Below are 21,793 nucleotides of genomic sequence, written 5' to 3' on the forward strand. Positions count from 1 at the left end.
TACATTTGTCATTGAAAGCTTGGCTCACACTGCTGGTGAATATTTCACTGTGTCTTTCATTTCAAAAACTAGTTGAACTAGGGGATAGTTGAATGCTAGTGAGGGCAAGTAAATACATCTACTCCATGAGCCACAATATATAAAGGGAAGCTGTCCTGTGCTGCTCTTTCACTGTTCCCATCCATTTCAATGGGGCTAGTGCTGGAGAACTCCATTTCAATGGGGCTTGTGCTCCATGTCAATGTGTGCTGAGTAGGGGTACCAACTGAGTTTTCCATGCAGGCATCCAACTGACTCTACCCAGTCCTGCCTGCACCCAATCTCATATTAATAATCATCACCTCTGACAAATGCTGCTCAAAAGGCTCAAACTCTCGAAGGTGAAAACGTTCAGAACGAATGCAAAGAACGCTTCTCTTCTGGAACTTCATAATGTTTTGCCAGTACACTTCCACACTTCCCTGTTCCTACCGCTGTGTATATTGCAACCTGTAACAATCTTGAAATTTTCTGAGAAGAAGTTTCAGCTGTGACATGCGGGCGATGGATTCAGGCAATAGTCATCTAAAAGCTTGCTATGTGGGCCCGACTGAATTTACTCATTTAGTTTGTAAGCCTTGAGGGAAGGGGCTTTGTCTCATCTTTTTGGTAGATATGAGCTGCTTTTGAAGAAGATCTCTTTGAAAAATGGTATAAAAATATACCAACAAATAAAAATAAATACACATACAGAAGCCCGAGGTGGTTAAGTCCTGGAATATAAAGATGTAGGAAATAGGAAGCTGCCTTACACTAAAACATCCTTTCCAGGGTTTTAGACAGAGGACTCTTTCAGCCCTACTCAGAGATGCTGTAGGTTAAACCGGGGACCTTCTGAATGCAAAAACCATGCTCTGCCACTAAGTTGCAAGCCTTCTGCCTTTTTTCAAATATTTCAGCACATTAAAAACAATGGCACAAGTAGAAAACTAGCATATCGGAGACATTGTTTGGAGGTATTTTGTAGTTTTTGTTTTACATAGGGGAGCATTCAAATTCCCCCCCCCCATGAAGTCTGAAATGGTACAGTCCATTCTTTCAGTTCAGATCTCAACAATCTTCATTCTGTTGCATCTACAGCTCCAGCTATGGAGAAATCACCATGCACTGCTATCACCATAATCCAGTCAAGGTGTGAGAAATCTGGAAAACCGAGCTGGGATAATGCTGGGCTTTTAACAGCAAGGTTGGAGGTGACCGTCTTCCTTCTCACAATGTTGTTAAAGTCACCACGGAGTAGGATTCTAAGTTATTTCTGTGTTTGTTCCTAAATATCTGAATGTCAACATGATTACCTGAATACCTCAATATCAACATGGCAAGATGCAATCTGAATTATCAATGAATGCAGAGACCATACCAAACTCGTACGGAACTCAGCTTGTGGTAGCCACTATATAGAAAACAGTGTGAATTGATATTTACTCTGTAGTAAGTTGGCGGGGGGAACTTGGGCTCTCCCACCAAGACAAGTAGTAATAAAGGTATCAGAGCTGGTAGGAGGGGAGGAGAAGGAAGAGCCATGGCTCCATATCCTTCAATATTTTCTATTTTATATGCTTGTATCAGCCTGATTTTCATACCAATGGTTATTGCCCATGTTCTCCTTTCCCTGCTTATTATTACACATTAATGCTCTTTTCTGCCATTGTTACGCTGCATTCAATTACTCTGCAATAGTCTGCTGTCCACCATTTCAAAAGCCAGCATGATGCCTGTTTAGGTTAAGAAGGCTGAGAAGCAAAAAGGTGCTTCCAGATTGGCAGCCTCTATCACTACCCAATCACTGCTTTTTCACTGTAGAATTGCAGTGGACTTTCCACACTTGTGGGGTGAGAGTAGCCCTTTTGTGTGCATACATCACACTATCTTCCATCCACACTAGTGGATAACAACTGGGGCAGAAAAGAAGCCATTCATATGAGTATGTAATTTCATTAATAATTTCCCCCCTATTGTTTCTAATTTGCTTTAAAGGACTTTGAAATAAAATTTAAAAATCAATAACTTGTTTAAAATACTTGAAAGTGTTTAGGCTAAATTGTAAGAATGGGGGAACAGAGACCACATTGGTAAAATAACAGCAACTGAAAAGACCAGGATAGATAGTGTGACGATTTTCCACAGCAAAATTTTAATTGTGCTAAACCCCCCTTTTTATTTAAGTGCTATTGTACAAATATTTCAGCATTTGGTTATTTATTTATATGTAGGCAAAAAGGCATTTTATTGCAATTTAAGAGCTCAGTTAAAGAAACCAAACACATGCTGATAAAATGGTGCTGCCAGAAAAGATAATAGATAAATTGTACGGAAATTGATGTGTGGCAGTAGGCTCTCCCACTCAGCATGTCACTGCCCACGTTAAAACAGCACCTCTTAAAAAGATGGAAGAGTAAGAGCTAAGGCGATCTACACCTGGAGACTGCGTTACTGTTGCATTCTTTTTCTTTTCAAGTCAAATTTTCTGCAATCTGCAGAAAGAAGCAGCATGACGAAAACAGAAGAGAACAACAACTGGATGCTGACATTATACTGACACCCCGTACAAAGTGAGTGAACGGAGCATAGCTATTCCATAGCAAGTAGCTAGTGTGGAAGCACCCTGAAAAAACAGAATTGCCCTACGACAGGTTATCAGTAGCTCAACCCTCACAGCAGCTGCTGCGGCGAGTGTGGCATAGCAAGATGTGCACTGCACAGCGGCTTCACATTCATGCATGTGCACCAGAGGCAAAGATGTGTACGCTCCACCCCCATACCTTCAGAGATTTAATTCCAGAGAAATGGGTGAGAAGCTGAATTGTGAAGAAGGACAACTCTACCAACTCATAATAACACAATTCAACAAAGCATCCCCCAAGGACAAAAAAAGAACGACAAAAATAGTGGCAATGATGTAACAGGGGACAGGAACCACATGTGTTCTTACATTTGAGATTCCCCATTACGGAAATAGTTGCTCATCATGCCCCTGTTTTTAGCACAAGTTCTTGAACAGTAGGGGGGCATCTTTATATCTTAGTGAGCCCTTGACTTTTCCCAGGTGTTGTTGAGTATCCTGCAGAAGAACACAAGAGTGGTGAGGTCCACTGCCCTGACAGTTTGCAACCCCAGCCCAGGGCAAAGCCATCTATCCCATCTCCAACACCCTAGAGAAGGCACCAATGTCAAAATCTGAGTATCTCCCTCACTGAACCTTTCTGGTGAGCCTCATACAGATTTCTCCATATTGCGCTAGTGACTTCTACCACAAGTATTCCTCTACAGACGTTATGTTGGACATGACCTGAACCTTCCAGGCCAAAATGTAGGTGGGGTGGGTTTGGTTTTTTCTGGCAACAGGAAGTTTGAGCAGAGACACCTGCACTTGGGTACAGAAAGAAACAGCTCTAAGAAGCCTGCTTTTCTCTCACTCAGCTACAAATAGAGCCTTAGAGAAATCCAGATGGTCCTAATTTTGGGGAGCAGGTGCAGTGACTCAGTGCTTTTGATCCCTGAGGCTCAGACATGTGGGATGCTTCCACTGGTGCTTGTCCCCACCAGTCCACACTGATGGGGACCACAGGGACAGTGCCATTCACATGGCTGGTTCACCATGATGAGTGCAGGGGAAGGTGCGTCTCTGGGAGGACGTTATTTGCCTTTCTCTAGGGCACCTCCTGCCTGTTCAGCTGTGCATGAGATCCTGTCATTTGGAGGTACCCTGAGATGCTATTTTCTTACGCTTAGGTGTGTGACAAAACTTTCCACAGCAAGAAGGGGTAGCATTACCCCATTTCCCAGGATTCTGTAGGTCAAATGAAGGAAAGAGGAATTCCCCACAGCTTCTCCCTTGTGAAAATCAAGATGCTTCTGCTGCACAAGGGAGAACTGAAGGAGAATTTGGGAAGTGGAGGGAGGAAACAGAGCAAGGGAAAAAGAAAAGAAAAGCATCACCTTTTCTTTTTGACAGCTATGGTTTAAATGTTTACTTTCTGTATCAGCTCAGCTGCACCTTCGAAACTGCCGTTTCATAAATACAACCGGGACGGCATAAGCTATAATTTGGAGATAGCAACCGCAGGACATATCTAGATCCGTTTGCGCTACTTTAATTAAATACTGCATTATGGCTTGTGACAACTTCATCGCTAAAGCGTAAATGAATGTGGAATTAAAGTGTTACTTAGGCTTTCAATATCATCATCTTTTGGGGTCTTTTTTTGTTTTGTTTTGTCTGCTCACGTCTTTCTTTCTTTTTCTTTTTGCTCCTCACCCTCCATTTCTCAGTTTAACAAAGAAAAGAGCCATAAAATCAAGATGCTTGTTCATTTACAGATGGAGCAGGCGTGGAAAAAGAAAAAGAAAAAAGAAAAGGCAAAGAAAGGAAGAAAAGAAAAAGATGGGCCACGTTACACAAGTCTATAGCACTCCCTCTTCTGAGGTTTCTCTGATAGCAGAAAGAATTCCTTTGATGGGAAATGCTTGAATATTAATTGTGTGTGTGACTCTTATCTTTCAAACCCGGCTCCTTATGAATGATAGTTCTCATGGCTGTGGGATTTTGCCTCTTTTGTGTTGCATTTAATAGCCTGCTTTTAATTTAATTTAAATTTTTTATAAAAAAAACAAAACTGTTGATTCGTTGCTACTCTGGTACAATAGCAGGCTCTGGAAGTTCGTACCATTTCATTTTTGATCTCCACAAATGAAGCAAGAGCAGTTTCCCCAGTCTCTGCTGCCCCTTCCAGCCCCCCCCCCCCACATCGGTAAACTTGAAAGGAGTTATGGGGCTAAAGCAAACTTATTTTATTCCCAGAAATGTAAGCCCCGATCCCATCAATCTATCTGCTTCTCCTCTAATGAAAAGCCAGACCGTATGTGACATTTCGTGGCACCAACCACTTTAAATGTTACCAACATCAATCGGGTTTTTAAATGTTACTCACGTCTCGCACGGATTGGGAAATGGTTTTATAATTATCTCCTGCTCTCTAAACGAACTGAGAGATTTCCACTGTTGTTCTTTCTTTCTTTTTTTAAATTCTTTATCACAGCCAAATTAAATGACAATGCATATTTATATTCCAAAGCTCCAGGAGATAAAAAATAAAAATAAAAATTTTAAAGCCTAACAAGTTTTGTGCGAATGTGTAGTTGCCTTCTCACCAAGCTCTGGCACAGTAAAGGAAGTTCTAAAGAATTTGATGGGTTCTTTTTTTCTTTTCTTTTTTACGGACAATAATTGGATTTACAAAAATTCCTTTTCTCCAAATCATTGCAAAGTCGGAAGGAAGGAAGAAGTTGTGATGTTGTTTGAGCTGAATATTGTGCTGACAAAACCTTTTGCAGTTCCTATTTTTGAACTCTGCAACCTAAACAGAAATGTTTGCCTCCTTTCATCTTCCTAAGAAATAACCAGCATCCTTCAATAATTAGTAATGTTAAGAGGAAAAGCTTTCCTCTGCCAATTTTAAATAGGGTGCCACATTGAAGCATCGCCCCCTTTCTCCCCATCACCAACGTGGGCAGATTAGCAAAGTGTTTAGAACTAAATCTTTGTCTAATAAAGGCAGAGTTGGTTTTCACCAAGAGCTGCTTGTTATAAACCTGCCTTTGGAAAATGGAAGGAACGTCGCATTTAAAGACACAAATTTCCCCGATAATATATTCGAATGGAAACGCACCGAATCCACTACGACACGGGCATAACTAATAAATTTGCAATATTTCAGCCTCAACAGCCTACAACGGTTCGTTTTAAAGATTTATGTGGTAAAAAATTACTCGGCGATGAATGGAGTTTATTCTGTGCCGGATTGGAAGGTATAAGGAATTAAACTACTGTCTTTAGCAGTGTATTTATTATTACCTCTGTCAAAGAACGAAGACTTTAACAGCATCCATGATAAATTTCAGCACAGAATAAACGGGGTGAGGGAACGGCACACATGCAAACACGAGCACATATATATTATATAAAAATATTACACACAACACTCCGGAAAATCCTGCACATGTCTGCCTAGTTCTTTTTGCGTACTGGATCATTTGCGTTTCCAGACCAAAAGAAAAATAAAATTTGGAACTCGTATAAGGGCCGTTTATTATATCATATAAGGGACTGTAATATTCTGGAATACATGATGTCTCTTTAAATCAAATTATGCTTCTAAAAATAACAAGCAGCTCAACGCCCAGAAAACATTCCTATGTGGAAATGTCCACGTGGAAGATAGAGAGGAATGCAAGCTAGCCTTAATGATACCTGTCAAGATAATGGGCACAGTCTTATCCAGGTGAGATCAGCTATGGAATGACAATTCTATTTTTCCACTCTGAAGACAAGAGCAAAACTTGAACAGATGTCGCACAGGTTACTTTGCTGAATTCGAATCCTAAATTCCAGCTCAGCTTTCCCATTTAGGAAGATGAAAACAGGATTGGATCAAGATAGAAAATCCAAATGTCACTTCTTTCCCAACAATTAACCCGGTAAATAATCCACTAGGAAGATTCCCTATGCAAGCATCGCTGAAGTGAAGGACTGTGAAGCACAGCTCCTATGCATTTTAGCGGGGCTTGAGCAGCAGAACTTCCCAGTAGGTCAGATCTGTCCATCGCCAACTCTGCCACTCTTAATGGCAACCCAAACCTGCTACCTGGCTGCCTCATGATTCGGCCATATTCCAAGATAATTGAATGCAGATTAAATTTAGCAGCATTCAAGTCACAAACAGGGTCCTGAGGGTGGATTCCCTACCCTCCAGCCATTCAATGACTGCTTATGGGTATAGTGGGGATTCCAAACTGCATTAGTTGTTGAGTTACAGAACCAGGTGGTGGTAGTTCTTCCACACTGATTAACACAGAGTATAAAAGCGGACGTGTGTGTGTGTGTGTGTGTGTGTGTGTGTGTGTAACTGAACCTCCTTTGCTCACACTATGAATGCCTGTCAGTTGTACACTCCAAAGCAGTTGAGAATGAGAGATGTTAACATTACCTATGGATTAAAGAGCAGAAGCTCTGTGTGACTTGACACCTTTTAAACAACCTGACATATTCACAGTCAAGGGAGTAACAGTGATTTAAAAAAAGGATTTTCCACCCATCGTTTCCTTCAGTATACACTTATGGGTGACAGGGGAGATCACAGTTCACATCAAAAGGAGTGTGTGGGTATGATGTAAGCAACAGAGACTGTTTTCGCAGACAGTGGGACAGCCTGAGAATTTGGAAAGGGGAAATGATGGGCAATTGCAAGTTCCGAAAGGAGTTCACGTATTTTAGAAGAGTACCCAACTCGCCATCACCCAACCTGCCATAGGCAAGGTAGCATTTAGGATGGGAGGGAGAAGAGTGAAAAACACCTGGCATTTATATGATTATAACCAGATTAATTTTAGAATGGCACAGCTATTGGGCAGCGATAGATTATTCGAGGGGTAGAATCACATGATTCCAGCTCCAGCTCCCACCCTACCCTGCCCTGTAACCTTTCTGTCTTTTTACAGAACGATGTATAGAAAATTACATGGGAGGAATAAATTGTCCTGGGGTTTGTTTCTGGATGGCTGCTTCTTGTCTGAGGGTGGAGATGGAGGGGGGTTGTGTTAGGGGAAGCTTTTCGAAGTGGGGATATGAGGTGGGGAAATAGCCTTAAGCCTGAATTTGACCGGTGCATGACCGTTGCCTTCTGGCTGACCTCGGATTCTATTCCCAGGCCTTTTCCGATTCTATAGTCTCCTGTCCCCGTGGGGGTTATTAATGGAAGCAAAAATAACCCCCTCCCAGCCACGACTACGTCTTTCGTCATTGCAATGCAGCTTGTTAAGAATGGCAAGATGCTGGGGGGGAGGGGATGATATGTGGGTTTAAGTGCTACTTGCGAAAATGGTCTTAGTTGAAATCAAGGTTCATCACAGCGTCATCTGACTGTTCTTACCCCCCCCCCCCATCTTCCAGATCTAACGCCATACTTCTCCCCACCTTGCACTCCCTCAGAAAGACCACTAGATGTCACCAGCCTCCTCCTTTCACTCAAGGGTCTGCGGGAATAAAATGACGCTTAAAGCAACAGAGAGAATTAGCAATGCTGGAATTTATTTATTTATTTGGTTGCTTGTCATTCACAATGAAAAGGAAATCCTGGTGTATTAAAATCATCATCCAGCTATAGAATGTATATAAGCTACGCTAAGTTGGGGGCGGGGAGAGAAAAGATGCTCTGTAGTGACTGAACAGTGGGTTTTTTGTAATATTATTCTAGAAACAAATAGTTGAGGAAAGAAGCAAAAGCATAACAGTGCTCTGGCTGACTGATCTGATCCCAATGAATATTGCTGGACCTGCAGAGAATTGCGCACATATTGCTGCACTCACTGAGAATGAATTTCCAAGATAGAATTTTTGGGATTCAGAGAAATCCTGGAGGAATTTGTAGTTCTGTGTAGCCTTGCAGTCTGTCTCCCATGAAACAACATTTGGAGAAAATATAGATTGTGTTTGCTGAATCAGGATGCTTATGGAAGCTGCTGACTGCATTCTTAAAGTGTTAGGTGGGTTGAGGTAAAGATCCTAGGACTTAAAAAATGAGTGGCATTTGGAGCCATAGAGTCTCAATCAATGGCCATTCAGTGTGCTCTTAACTGAATCATAGGAAGTGAAGAGAGCTGAAGATCAAGGCCATCTGCTTGCCAAAAAGCAACATTTCCCATACTTTAGTCCCTATTCCTGCCACAAGTCACCCAACAAAACACATTATTATTATTACTACCTGTAATAGTAGTAGTACTAGTACTAGTAGTAGTAGTAGTAGTATACAACTGTTCATCCATAGATCACAGGGTGGTTCACATCATGCCAGAATTAAAGCAAATGAACAATTAGCCTGCCACACCAAAAAGCATATGCAGATCAGAAAGCTCTGGATGACTCAAGCGAGCGAACCAAGCACACAACATAGACAGTTCAAAATATAGCCTCTAAAGTCATCGGCTAATCTGAACTGGGGATAAAAAATTCCTCCCTGGTTGCTAATATGATAATCACACAATTCTGAGCATGGGCAAATCTCATAACAGAAATCTATTCCATACATTACATGGCACAAACCAAACTATGTGACTAAGTGTACACTTGGCAAGGGACTACAGACTATTCTGGCTCTCTGAAGAGCACACTTTCATCTTGTATATGCTTCCAAACATTTATCTGCTTCGCACGTAACATTTTAGTTGTATTTTAAAAAACAACAACAGGTGTGTATACATGCTTGGAACATGTCAGCCGGTGTCCCCTTCCCTTCCCCTGCCACATCTCTGGTCTAAAGTATCCGCTGTTTAAAAATGTTGTTGGGGTTTGACTGTACTCATTTTCATGGAATATTTAGTTAGCCTCTTATTTGTGAGGCTCCTCAGATGACTTCAGACAAGCCATTGTTGTCTGGCCCACAACTTTCATATGGATAATGCTGGTGATGGTTGGGTAGATGGGTTCTTCGTCTCATTCAGAATCCTTGTTATGAGGCTCTGATATCTAACCCACACCAAAGCACTGTTCGCAAACATACACATGGTTCTATGGAAACGAACACATAAAAGTAACATATCCACCAATTCTTCCATAGGAGTGTGGGAGTCTTGCAGAATGCAAGCCCTCTGGGGGCAGAGACAACGTCACACTGGTGCTCTGTACAGCACCATTTAGCTGGTGCTAAATGTTAAGGGGAAGTTCTTTTTTAAAAAAATAGGGACATCTGGCAACACTAGTGCCAAGCCGGACCGCTAACACTAGTAAGGTTTGCTACAAGCCCTGAGTGTCGTTTAAAAGCACCTGAGGCTGCAAGTCGGCTAAGGTTGCTGAGCGTAACCACTGGCTGCTCTGTTAATGGTGCTAGTGAGGAGCTCCAGAACAGCTTTATCAGTTGTGCCAGAGGTGCGTTTCTACCTCAAATTCTCCAGCTTTGCCGTGTTCAAGAAGATTGCCTAGTAAAAAAGATGAACCAGTTTTTTTTTATATAAAAAAAAGGCTTGAAGCTTACAAAGCACATGACATCCTGTCACAGACCTCATGGCGCCAGTCAAACACCTGCAGGCTACACCTATCCTGCGGCTGGCAATGTAAGCCAGGGATCCTGGAGGCTGTGCCAGGCAGTAGTGCCAGAAGTTGAAAGATCAAGGCTGGAATTTTTGAGACATGCTGGTTATGCACAAATGAGAAACCCACCTTTTCATCTCACACAGACAAGAGGGGTGAGTTAGCAGATGTTAGAAGATTTAATAGACAATGTTTTTATCTAGTGTAGACAGGGAAAGCAAGCACAATGGTAGGCTTACCTATGTCTGGCCAGGGGTATTGTTAGGAGGTAGCCCATGTGGACCCTGTGTCTTTCATGCCAAGACCACCCCCACCCCTTTAAAAAACCTTAGTTTTTAAAACTTTGCTTAGCTGGAGTCTTAATAGAGAGCCAGTGTGGTGTAGTGGTTAAGAGTGGTAGTCTTGTAATCTTGGGAACTGGGTTCGCATCTCCGCTCCTCCACATGCAGCTGCTGGGTGACCTTGGGCCAGTCACACTTCTCTGAAGTCTCTCAGCCCCACTCACCTCACAGAGTGTTTGTTGTGGGGGAGGAAGGGAAAGGAGAATGTTAGCCGCTTTGAGACTCCTTAAAGGGAGTGAAAGGTGAGATATCAAATCCAAACTCTTCTTTTTTTTTTTTAATATGGTCAGAGCCTTTGCTTACAGGGTGGGTGGGGATGATGCAAAATGCAGGGCAGGTGAGACCTCAGCTACATATCTACCTTCTTAATTTGCCCAGGGGCACTCTATGCATTTATGCTCTGAACCCTTTAATAACCTAGCAATGCCTGTGTGGGGGGCAGAATAAAACAGGTGAGAAATTTGGTCGCGGGTGCTGAATTCAGCATCCTGGAAATTCCCGTTTTCATTTATTTGTTTTTAATGATTCAGGTTTCTAGCAAAGACTCACTTGAAAGTTATGTGGAAATTCTGCCCCTTCCTTTAAATGTAAAAAAAAAAAGTATTAAAAAAACTTTGCTTACGGAGCAGCTTTCCCTCTGAAAGTTAGCCTATAATCTGCATCTGTAAATTTGTGTATGCAATTTTTATACAAATTTGTGCTGTGGGTCTGTGCCTAAGTCTTTTAGTGACCCACCAATGTACCAGGACAGAGGCTTTCCCCAGTCCAACAATGCCAGAAACTGAAGCTGGGTCTCTAGAGGTGCAAAATGTGTGCTCCAATTCATGTTCATGGCCATTTGTCCTTGGAGTTCCCTTCCCTACAGTCACTGGCGGAGGAAGAGGCGTGCAGGGGAGTGCACCTCCACTGGCAGCACGATCCCGGCGGGGTGCCATTGCGACTGCCCCCCCGCCTGCGCTGTCCCCCGCCTGCCCCACACTCCTATGGGTGGCACACCACGCCTCGGGACGCGTGCCAGTTCTGCCCCTGCCTGCTCTCCGCCCCCCGGTGCCAGAGCATGAAGCTCCGCCACTGCCTACAGTATGTAATTTTGCCTTGTTCCACCTTTTTAAAGGCCAAAGCCTCCTAAAATCTAACTAAAGAACTGAAATATAACAAGTATTAAAACTGAGCTTAATTGGTTAGAGCGTGGTGCTAATAACACCAAGGTTGCAGGTGTGATCCCAATACAGGACAGCTGCAGATTGCAGGGGGTTGGAATAGATGACTCTCTGGGTCCCTAGTCTCCCAACTCTACAGTTCTATGATTCTAGCCTGATGGGTCTCTAACAGCCAGCCCAAATGGAAAGGTCATATATGCATATATTTATCTATACTGCTTTTGGGAATGTGCTCATTCCCTAGTGGAAGGAGTTTCAAAGTATCGTGAAAAGAATGATCATTTTTAGCAGGACATTATAAGGCTCCTTGGTTGTTGCCAGACCAAAAGTGAAAGAGAAATCAAATGGGTTTCTATCTAACCTGATGTTCTGATGATAGTTAGATTTTAGTACAGTAGTACCTCTGGTTGCGAACGGGATCCGTTCTGGAGGCCTGTTCGCAACATGAAAAGAGTGCAACCCACAGCGGCGCGTCTGCGCATGCACAGGTTGCGATTCGCCACTTCTGCACATGCGAGTGACGTCTGCGCATGCGCGGGCGACGAAATCCGGAAGCAACCCTTTCCAGTACTTCCGGGTCGCCGTGGGACGTAACCTGAAAGAACGTAACATGAAGCGGACGTAACCAGAGGTACCACTGTACAATCCAACTTAACACAGCAACAGGACCTAGGAGTAGAAGACAGCCCCACATCTTAAGTTTGTCAGCCCCAAACTGTTTTGAGATGCCACTCTCTACTCCAGTTCATTACAACTAACCCAGGTGAGTGGAACTACATTTACTTGCTATGATTTCCAGTGTTCTTTTTCTCTCATCTCTCCACCACATATTTATATTTGTTGCATAGTTTAATGCAAGGGCTCAGGTATGTCACATTCATGTTCTTCTGTGAACTCAGAAAACATCTTACATGTGCATCTAAAAATGCAAAGGATGCAGTTGCCCTGAGCAACCCCACCCAAACATCTGACTTCCATAAAGGCTTAAGCCTCAACACTTGTAACTTCACAAAACAATAGATTGTCTCAGTGTTAAGACTATTCAGCTTTCAAGTACAGGTTCTTGTATTTCACTCTGCTGAACAGTTTAATACTGCCATGCTGGTAGAAGCTCTGGGGCAGTTTGAATGCTCCCCCCCCCCGCCCCCACTTTTCTCTTACATGACTCTGAGGGCTAGTTCACATAATTCTTTTCCCTAGGTTGAAATCAACATGAATGGATTTACAGTTGTTGAACTAGTCTTGTGAATAGCCCAATATGGATGTCTCTGAGCCATGAATCAACACATCCTGATTCATACCACTCTCTTGAGTTATCAAGATTTAAATGCTGGAACTGCAGAAGCTCACTTTTCATTCCCACAACTTGAATTCCAACACAATATTTAGAAACTATTTCTGGCTCTAGTGAAGACAAAAACTTGAGACTGAAAAACCACCAAAGTCTAGGGCACATTTACAAATGATGCTTAAATCCCCATATTTGTAGATCAAAGGAAAACTTCTGGGACCAGAACATACCCTGGAATTAATAAGTATTTTGCTTTCTCACTTTCCTTAATAATATTGGCAAACGGCACATTCCAAATAGAGATGAAACAAAATAAAATTTGACAAACTTTCAGAATTTGAATATTTGAATCAAATCAAATGTTTTCAAAAACTGACTTTGAGGATATTAAAAAACCCCTCTAAATAATCTGCTGATTTATTATTCTGATGATATATTTCAAATAAAAAATGTGAGGTAACTGTTTGCTAAATTCAATTTATACCATCTTTTACACCATTTTATTCTCACAAAAATCCTTCATTTGGCATACTGATTTTAGTCCAGTTAGCAGACTTTAAATCACAATTTTATAGTCGAAATAAAAACTTGAGAATTCCCCTATCAAAAAAATAAAAAATAAAAATCTGACTTGCACTATAGACTTTTAATACTGCTTTGTATACACATTGTTTTTAGGTCACACCCAGAAGTGGCTTGTCATGCGGAGTAAAAACTATCTGGCAGGTGAGCAGCTCTTGCTTACTGGGAGGGAGACAAAGAGGGCTGAGATAGAAGGGAGGTCGATGTGGTGCAAACACACCAGTGAAGTAAATCTGGCACTCCTGTCAGTGAGTTTGCACCATGCTGACCACCCCAGTACTTTACCCTCCCCCTCCTGGTAAGTAACACACCTGCACAGAAGCCAGTGTTGCAGTTCCATTCCACCCGGTCAGCTGCTTCTGGCCGCACCTAAAGTGTTTTTAAACATTTTAAAATGTCAATTTATAAATGTGATGAAGACCAAGCTACACATTACATGCAAAGTTAGGCCAGAGGCCCCTTTTCAATAGGAAAAGTCAATTGGGGTATGTTTTGGAATGGAGAAGCAGAGGGCATGGAAAAGGTTTAACCCCTCCAATTGCCCACTCCCCATGTGGTTTTCACGTGTTAGAAGTGGCCACTGGGCTACTAGTGCATGCTTTTGTGTATACTGTTTGGCTCCGAGACTCACTGTGACCCGTGTTCACTTGGTGGCAAATCTGGATTTTTGGTTGTGTTGTGTGTGATGCAGCCCACTGGGTGTCACTGGTGAAAAGAGCTCATTATGCAAACAGAATTTAAAAAAAAAAAATCCTACAGATTCTGAGCCTTTACAGGATTTCAGGATGTTTACTGTTGTTTGCACTTGACAACACTGAATGCAGTACTGCATTTCAGTGCTACTTGAGACCTCGGTTGCATTCCTGAGTGGAACTATCTAAAATGCTGAAGAGGAAAAAACCCCAGCTTCCAGTAAATTAATTTTAGAGAAAATGTATGGGGTTCATGCTGTGGGTTCCTCTTGCCCCAGTTGCAAGATCAGATAGATTTTGCCTACTTACTGTTGAATCTCAGCCAACTAACCCCCCAGCCCCAAAATCACATCTCCCCACGGCTGATGCGCGAAAATGTCAGACAGGACCTTAGCAGCAGACGGCATGCATTCCAAACAACACCAGATGGATTTTTATATTAGCTACTATTTCATGTTCAAGGCACAGCGACCGCAATGCTTTAAAAGGAAAAAAAAAAGAAAAAAGCCAGCCAGCCTCTGCACTGCTGCCACGCTTGCTTCGGCGAGATTAATTCTGCAAAATTAATTGGGACAAGATTGAAAAGGAAATTAAAATGCAGCTGAGTGAACAGGCTTTTCAAACACCTTTCCCCCCCCCTCTCGCTCCCCCTCCCTTGCTCTCTAACTATCCCCACCCCCACACCACCAAGCTTTATTAAGCCTCGGTTTCTCGGATGGCCATAGGTGAGTTCTGTTGTCATGCAAAATAATTTATGAAAGGAAGACACTCAGGACCAATTGGTTACACGTGAAGAAGTTGTGCTGGAGCTCCAAACCGGAGCCACTGAAGGGAGTTAAAACCAGGTCATAGTCTCATGTCAAAGGGAGGGAGGGAGGGAAATAAGTCAGACACTATTGAACTGCATGCATGTTCTTTCACATATAGATGTTTGATATAACTTAATTTTTGGCGGTATTAATGTGGAAGGCCTTTAAAAAACAAATACTTTAGGATTCGGGAATGGTATATTCTAGAAAATGTAACATTCTGGCATACATATGGTTAATAAAAATGGATATAGAATTGACAAGAACTGCTGTGGTGACATTACTAAATTATTTTGAAGGGGTAGTCCCAGGTAGACTCAAATAAGTGATTACAAATATTAATTACTGCACAAATAGGGATGGGCAGATTATTCTATTTACTGTCTGTGTCAATATCCCATGTGGTCATTCATAAGCCTCTTCTGTCCAATCTCTACATTAATCTGTGAATCTCTGAAATAAAAAACCTGTGCAGAGTTTGTATTTAAATATGTATTTTATCACAAAATGTGTATTTAAATATGAATTTGATTACTATTTTATCCTAAAATATGTATATTGGCATGTTTGTTGAGAACTGTATTGCAAATTTGGTGAGAAATCCAAAGAACAACTATGTTCCAAAACATGCCTTAGTCCAAGAGTTGTGAATTAGATTAGTCTACTTAAAAATGTGGACAGAACAAAATTCTCCTCTACCTCTATTCAAGCTAAATACTGGCAATGGAATGGACATCTATGAACTGAATGGATGATTGAAAACTGGAAAACCGTTATATGTTCATAATGTCTAGTTGGATAGAACCAAGAGGTAGCAATAGTCTTGAAAATGAAGAAACTGAATTATCATCATTATTTGACATATAATGTTCTAAGTATGTAAATGTATATAACATTAATGTTAGTAAAAACCCTCTTAATTAGGATGGCCATGTGTTCTACTGTACAAAGGTCAGCCATCTATTTGAAGGGCTGTCCAGTCTAAGTCTGATTCCTCATCCCTTTTCTATTTCAAACTTAACAAGTCAACTCTCTTCTAGGTTGGCATGACATTAGCTGGGACATGGTGTTGGTTGTGTTGGCTGGTTCTGTTCTGAAAACAATACATAAACCTATCATAATATGTGTCCCCAAATACAATTTGCAACACATTTATTTAGTAGTGAAAATCGTTTTAAATTGCGTATGTGTATTAGGGATGGTTCATAGATATAGGGAAACTAGCAATGGGGAACCTCTGGCAGCGGGCTTAATTACATCCCAAGATAACATCAGATATGGAACAGTTAAAGACACAACTGCAAAGAAACAACTGGATACTTAAAATGCATGTCCAATGACTTCTTGGCAAGCGGAGTTTGATGATAGTGCCAATCAGCAGACTAGCACGGACAATAAGCCCCTCCGAAGTTGTCACCTGATGACCTACCCACCCACAAAGTGGCTGGTGGAGGAGGTCAGGATATGATTCACCAGTTGGATCCAATCCCCCATCACTTATGTAAACATTTTGTTTCTCACTGCTTGATGAAAATGAATGTCTGAACTGATTTGAATGGAAAAGCTTGTGTGAGAATATTTAATAATTCTGTTTATTTATTTTTCATACTTACATCCAACTCTTTGTCCCGAGACCTCAGGGTAGGTTAGAACAAGATGCAAGGTGATGTGAATATTCTATCTGTGGTATGTTTTCTATGCTGGCCCATCAGACCCAGCATCTCCACTCAATACCCTCAGAAAACTGGGAGCTATGGAAAACAGTGATGGACTCTGGGGTCTCAAATTCCAGTGGCGCCCTGTGCAACAGCAAAATTCAGCACCCTGCTGTCCGCTGTCCCTCACACTGCTTTTCAAATCATAGTTGTGATTCAAATCATATCCCCAAGGCTCAGCGCCCGGTGCGACCAAACCACGCTCCAAAGTGCTTTGCAGTTCAAAGTGCATGTCTTTTCTGTAATGCTAGAGTTCCCTGCTACATTTTCATGCCAGCATCTCCCTTTAAAACATGTCAGAAAAGATTTGGTTGATTTGGTACAAAGAAACGTGTCTGAAGTTGCCATAAAACTATAATGTAATGTGTGCATTACTTCCAGGAAATTATCCTGAACAAACTTTATTGTAAGAAAAGGGAAGTGTGCAAGAGCATTACCATGCTGTTGTCCATGTCCTGTTAATTGCAATGCACACAAGAGCTTCTCAAAGGAATAAGCCCTGTGGCCTAGAATCAAAGAATCGTACAGTTGGAAGGGACTCTTCAGAAGGCCAAGTTCTGGTGCCTTACTCTCCTGTACCACCAGTACTCTGTATCTAATGTAAGACTGAGGATGCCATTTATCCTGTAGCACCAGCATGTCTGAGCATCTGATCAGCTAATCCCTACTGACCAATCTAATGCCACCAGAACCTATAAACCTAGTCCAAGCAACTCATCTCTAGTATGAAAAGACTGGTTAAGCTCCTGCTCCCTTTCCCTGATTGCTTCCTTAAATCCTGATTCTTGCCTGGTTTTAATTACACCCGTGTCTCTGGATCACTTGGCCTAACACTGGACCACTGCTTATGCCAATTTATTCATCTGCACATTTATAAATCAGCCGATGTATTCACTTGCACATTTGTGGCAAAGAAAGTACTTCACATCCCCACACTCTCCCCGCCTTCCTTCCTTTGCTCCCCTCACCCCTACATCACACCTGACCAAGCAACTCAATTACCCTTGCAATTCTTGAGTGATTACACACATGCTCAAGCTATTTTCTAGAAAAACTTTGCTGTGAGGCAAGTAAACATAAAAGGATGGAAGAATTTCCAAAAGCAGCTCTCTGGGCTAGGGAGGGAGGTGGCGTTGGGAGGTCGGGGTGAAGAGAAAGAAGGCAGAATGATTACTTAGATCCATGGTTTTCACATTTTTCCAGCTTCAGGGGACCTTTCCAGATTGACTTGTCTATCAAGAAAACCCTTTGTGTCTGCAACAGAACCTCTGTAAGTTGTCAAGGGTTTGTGTTGGGTGGGGAGAATTTAGCACACTGAAAGAGGATGGTCATGCACATCAGCAAATTCACTACTTGTCTACGTGAACTGAGAATGCACCCTTGAAGACAAGCTTCTTCCTCAGCATCCCTGCTACACCTACCAATCACACCGTTAATGAATTTACTGATCTGTAATCCTCATGGCAGATAAAAGAATCTCACCACACACTCCCCAACACTATACAACTTCAGTTCAGTAATGTTTATTTAAAAAGGTAAAGAAGAAGAGTTTGCATTTGATATCCCGCTTTACCACTACCCGAAGGAGTCTCAAAGCGGCTCACAATCTCCCTTCCCTTCCTCCCCCACAACAAACACTCTGTGAGGTGAGTGGGGCTGAGAGACTTCAGAGAAGTGTGACTAGCCCAAGGTCACCCAGCAGCTGCATGTGGAGGAGCGGAGACACGAACCCAGTTCACCAGAATACAAGTCTACCACTCTTAACCACTACACCACACTGGCTCTCTTAATATAAAGGTAAAGGTAAAGGACCCTTGACTGTTAAGTCCAGTCGATACGACTCTGGGGTTGCGGTGCTCATCTTGCTTTACTGGCCAAGGGAGCCGACGTTTGTCCACAGACAGTTTTTCCGGGTCATGTGGCCAGCATGACTAAGCCGCTTCTGGCAAAACCAGAGCAGCATTTAGTGACTTACAAATAAAAAGTTGTCATGAACCTGGAGTCCAACAGCAATCCATACACAGAGCTGGAGGCTGCAGGTGCATCACCTAAAGAGCCAGACCAGGTTCCGGGCTCTAAGCCTGCTGCTGGACAGAGGACCTCTTGGCCTGGGGCTGACAGACAAGAGCCTAGAGAACAACCACCCATAGAACCAGGCAGAGCTTGCAGGGCCAGTGCAGAGGGGCCCAATGCCTCCCACAGTACCCAACTGATCCAATGGTGCAGGAAGCACAACAGGCAAGAAGCTAGGAGCATATGAGGATGGCCACAGGATTGACCCTTTAGGGACCCTAGTTCTCCACAAGGGAGTAGAGCCTGGGAGAGGCAGGTTAGGGGAAGAAGTTCAGTTTGCTTTTAGTCTCTGTATGTGTGGGTTGCTTACTCAAAGCTATTGGTGCATCTGCAACTCTTGAATTGCCTTGCACCATTTGATCTGGGACCTGACCAGACCTGGTAACACCAGTAAGGCTTCCTGCCACAGCAAAGATGTGTGCGTTCCTGTAGCCTTTCAGAGGCCGTGCACTTTCCCCCTCCTGCACTGGCGTGCACATCTACTGAGAAATTAAACTAATAGTAGCACAGCATCTCTTACGCTGCAAGATAACTTCCGCCTTAGCAAATCTAATAAAGGGGGTGGTGGAATTATGTGCAAGCAGGGTATCACGCTACTGGTATCAAGAAAGTACTGAAGAAGTATCACAGAGACACCAAAATGAGGTTAGCTCACAGTTTGACTGATCATGTGGAGAAAGCGAGTCTGAACCTCTCTCCCCACAGCTTTGAGATGCACCCTATATGTTAGAGAAGTTGATTTCTTTTCCTAGGAGGGATAGAACTCATTGGCTGGAGGCTGTGGAGGTAAAGCCGTCTCTACACATACCTTGCTGAGGATGTATATCAGATCTCCTCGCTGGAATGACAGCTCATCTGGATGGCCACCAGCACAATCCCACAGACATTGATAGTAATTCACATACTTTCTTCTGAGTCCTCATAGAGAGAGAGAAGAGAGTGTTAAGAATAGATTATAGTATTCAGATCAATAGCTGCAAGGCAGACTTGATTTCTCCTTTGGCAGTAATTTACGGGGAAGTTAGATTTTGGTAATTTATCTCAAAAATGCTGCACCTGGGCCTTAAGTTCACTGATGTTCACCTCTAGTGGCAGTGGTTGGAGGGCGCTTTGAGTCCCTCCAAGTTGACTGTATATATCGGTTGCATGCAAGCTTCCTACAGCAGCAAGGAGGCTTATGGATGAGTGTGCCCGTTGTAGGTTCCCTAAATAAACAAAAGGGCATTTGGGGAAATTGGGGAGATGCCTTTGGATCATGCTGACTTACTGATTCTTTTCCTATTTGATAAGGGTGGTGTGGTGTGGGGCAATGGGAAGGTTTGGCTAAGGCAATGCTGCAACTCAACGCTCTTGGGCAGGCTGGCTGTCAGCATTCTCTCATACCGTAACCAAATTCTGTCTCAAGATAACTGCAATTCTGCAACCAGAATAAACCTAGAGCAGTGATAAGGAACCCATGGCCCTCCAGATGTTGTGAACTCCCAACTCCCATCAGCCTCGCCAGAATGGCCAGTGGGCACAGTGATGGTGGGCACTGCAGCCCAGCCACAGGTTTCGTACAGGTTTCCACATACAGTACTGTATATGTTCATTCTGAACAACTGATTCTATTTCTGCTATGCTAAGAGAGAATGGACAAGTTTTCAGGGTTATCACTGAAGCAGGAGGAACTTGGTTTCAAAAATCAAATGTCTCAGGAAAATTAAGAGTGCATCTGATACTCAAAGGGGAGGGGGGCTGGCTCTGTAGGCAAGAATTCATCCAGTCCTCTGAGTTCCCTCTTTCCCATCAGCTGTTCAGTGGGGAGCTACACTTTCTTTATCCCTGCACAGCTGTTTTTACTCAACAGCTGACAGGTGGGCAACAGCTCAAAGGGGCAAAGTGTGAAGGGACCAGAAAGGAGAGAGGCAGAGCCTTCATTAGCATTACAATGCAGGGGACAAGTCGCTCTTTGTAGTTTGCTTTGTAAGGTGTGCAATTATAGCTCCTTCTTCTGCAAGGAGATTTGTCTTAGGAAGCAAGAAAAACTCCAGTTGCATGATGTCTGCAGTTTGCAGATAGGCAAAAAATCATCCATGCATGTTGGAGATTACACACATGTAATCTTCAGGATGCAATGGCATTTTGGAATTTGGGGCTTTGAACAGTTATAAGGCAGAGTTTGTAGTTCAGCTCTGCATTCATGTCTGCATTCTTCTCCTTGGATTGCTGAGCTCTTTTTGCAGTCGGGAGAGATGCAGGTGTTTTTATAACACACTTAGAAATGTTTTTTAAAATGTCTATGGAGAAAATGGAGGATGAAACTTCAGTTACCAAGAATTACAGGGCCTTTTCAGCAGTGACTCCTACCCCACTTAACAAATTTGATTTCAAATCAGAGATGCCTCATTCCTCGTTAATGTTAAACAGTGTCTTAGAAGCTTAATTTTTATCATGGCCTTTGAGGGCTAATTAAGATATGCAAGTGAATTTTTGTCTTTTAAAGCTATGTTATTTTCCTTTTATTGTATGGTCTGTGCATTATGGATGGAAATGATAGCTGTGTGTGTGAGAGAGAGAGAGAGAGAGAGAGAGATGTGTGTGTGTGTGTGTGTGTGTGTGTGTGTGTGTGTGTGTGCATTAAAAGTGCATGATTGTCTGCAAGTCTGCTCCCACTCACTATTTGAATGAAGCCTTCAAGAGTTTTTCATTAGGGTGCTAATGAAAAGAAAAGGTGCCTGTCTCTGCCTAAATGCATGCATTAATAGTCTGGTAGTTTTTCAAGGAGGTTTCACCTTCCATTTCAGTGACAGGATTTCCACAGCTAAACTCTTGTGCTTTTGTGGCTCAGGAGCTTATGCCAGCCCCCTTCCCCAGTTGCTTTCTCTTGCTCAAAATTTAGGGTGTACCATATGCCCCCAATGGAGTCCTGGCTGTGATACAGAATAGAAGGCCCACACGAGGAGGAGGGCAGAAAAGCATTATTATTTGGATGTAAGGGACATTAGGATAAGAAACCCTCTAAATTAGT

The 21,793-nt window shown here is 42.6% G+C and overlaps 1 protein-coding gene and 1 long non-coding RNA gene across 15 annotated transcripts in view; one reads left to right on the forward strand and one right to left on the reverse strand.

Annotated features, from left to right (window-relative positions):
* SKAP1 (src kinase associated phosphoprotein 1) overlaps nt 1–21,793 on the reverse strand; it is a 353,915-nt gene that overhangs the window by 49,126 nt on the left and 282,996 nt on the right. For 13 of the 14 annotated variants that reach the window (XM_083470124.1, XM_083470125.1, XM_083470131.1 and 10 more), the window contains one exon: nt 19,592–19,701. In XM_083470124.1, coding sequence (XP_083326250.1) covers nt 19,592–19,701 — 110 coding nt within the window. Of the gene's footprint in view, nt 1–14,624; nt 14,742–19,591; nt 19,702–21,793 lie in introns of those variants that run through there. The other variant, XM_083470126.1, reaches the window with a different exon arrangement.
* Nucleotides 1,013–8,815, forward strand: LOC310690878. Its single transcript, XR_014518243.1, has 3 exons — nt 1,013–2,591; nt 3,086–3,245; nt 4,312–8,815. It is a non-coding gene; the product is annotated as an uncharacterized lncRNA (long non-coding RNA).

This window comes from Podarcis liolepis (genome assembly GCF_965112155.1).
Source record: "Podarcis liolepis genome assembly, chromosome: 13".
NCBI classification, from domain to species: Eukaryota; Metazoa; Chordata; class Lepidosauria; order Squamata; family Lacertidae; genus Podarcis; species Podarcis liolepis.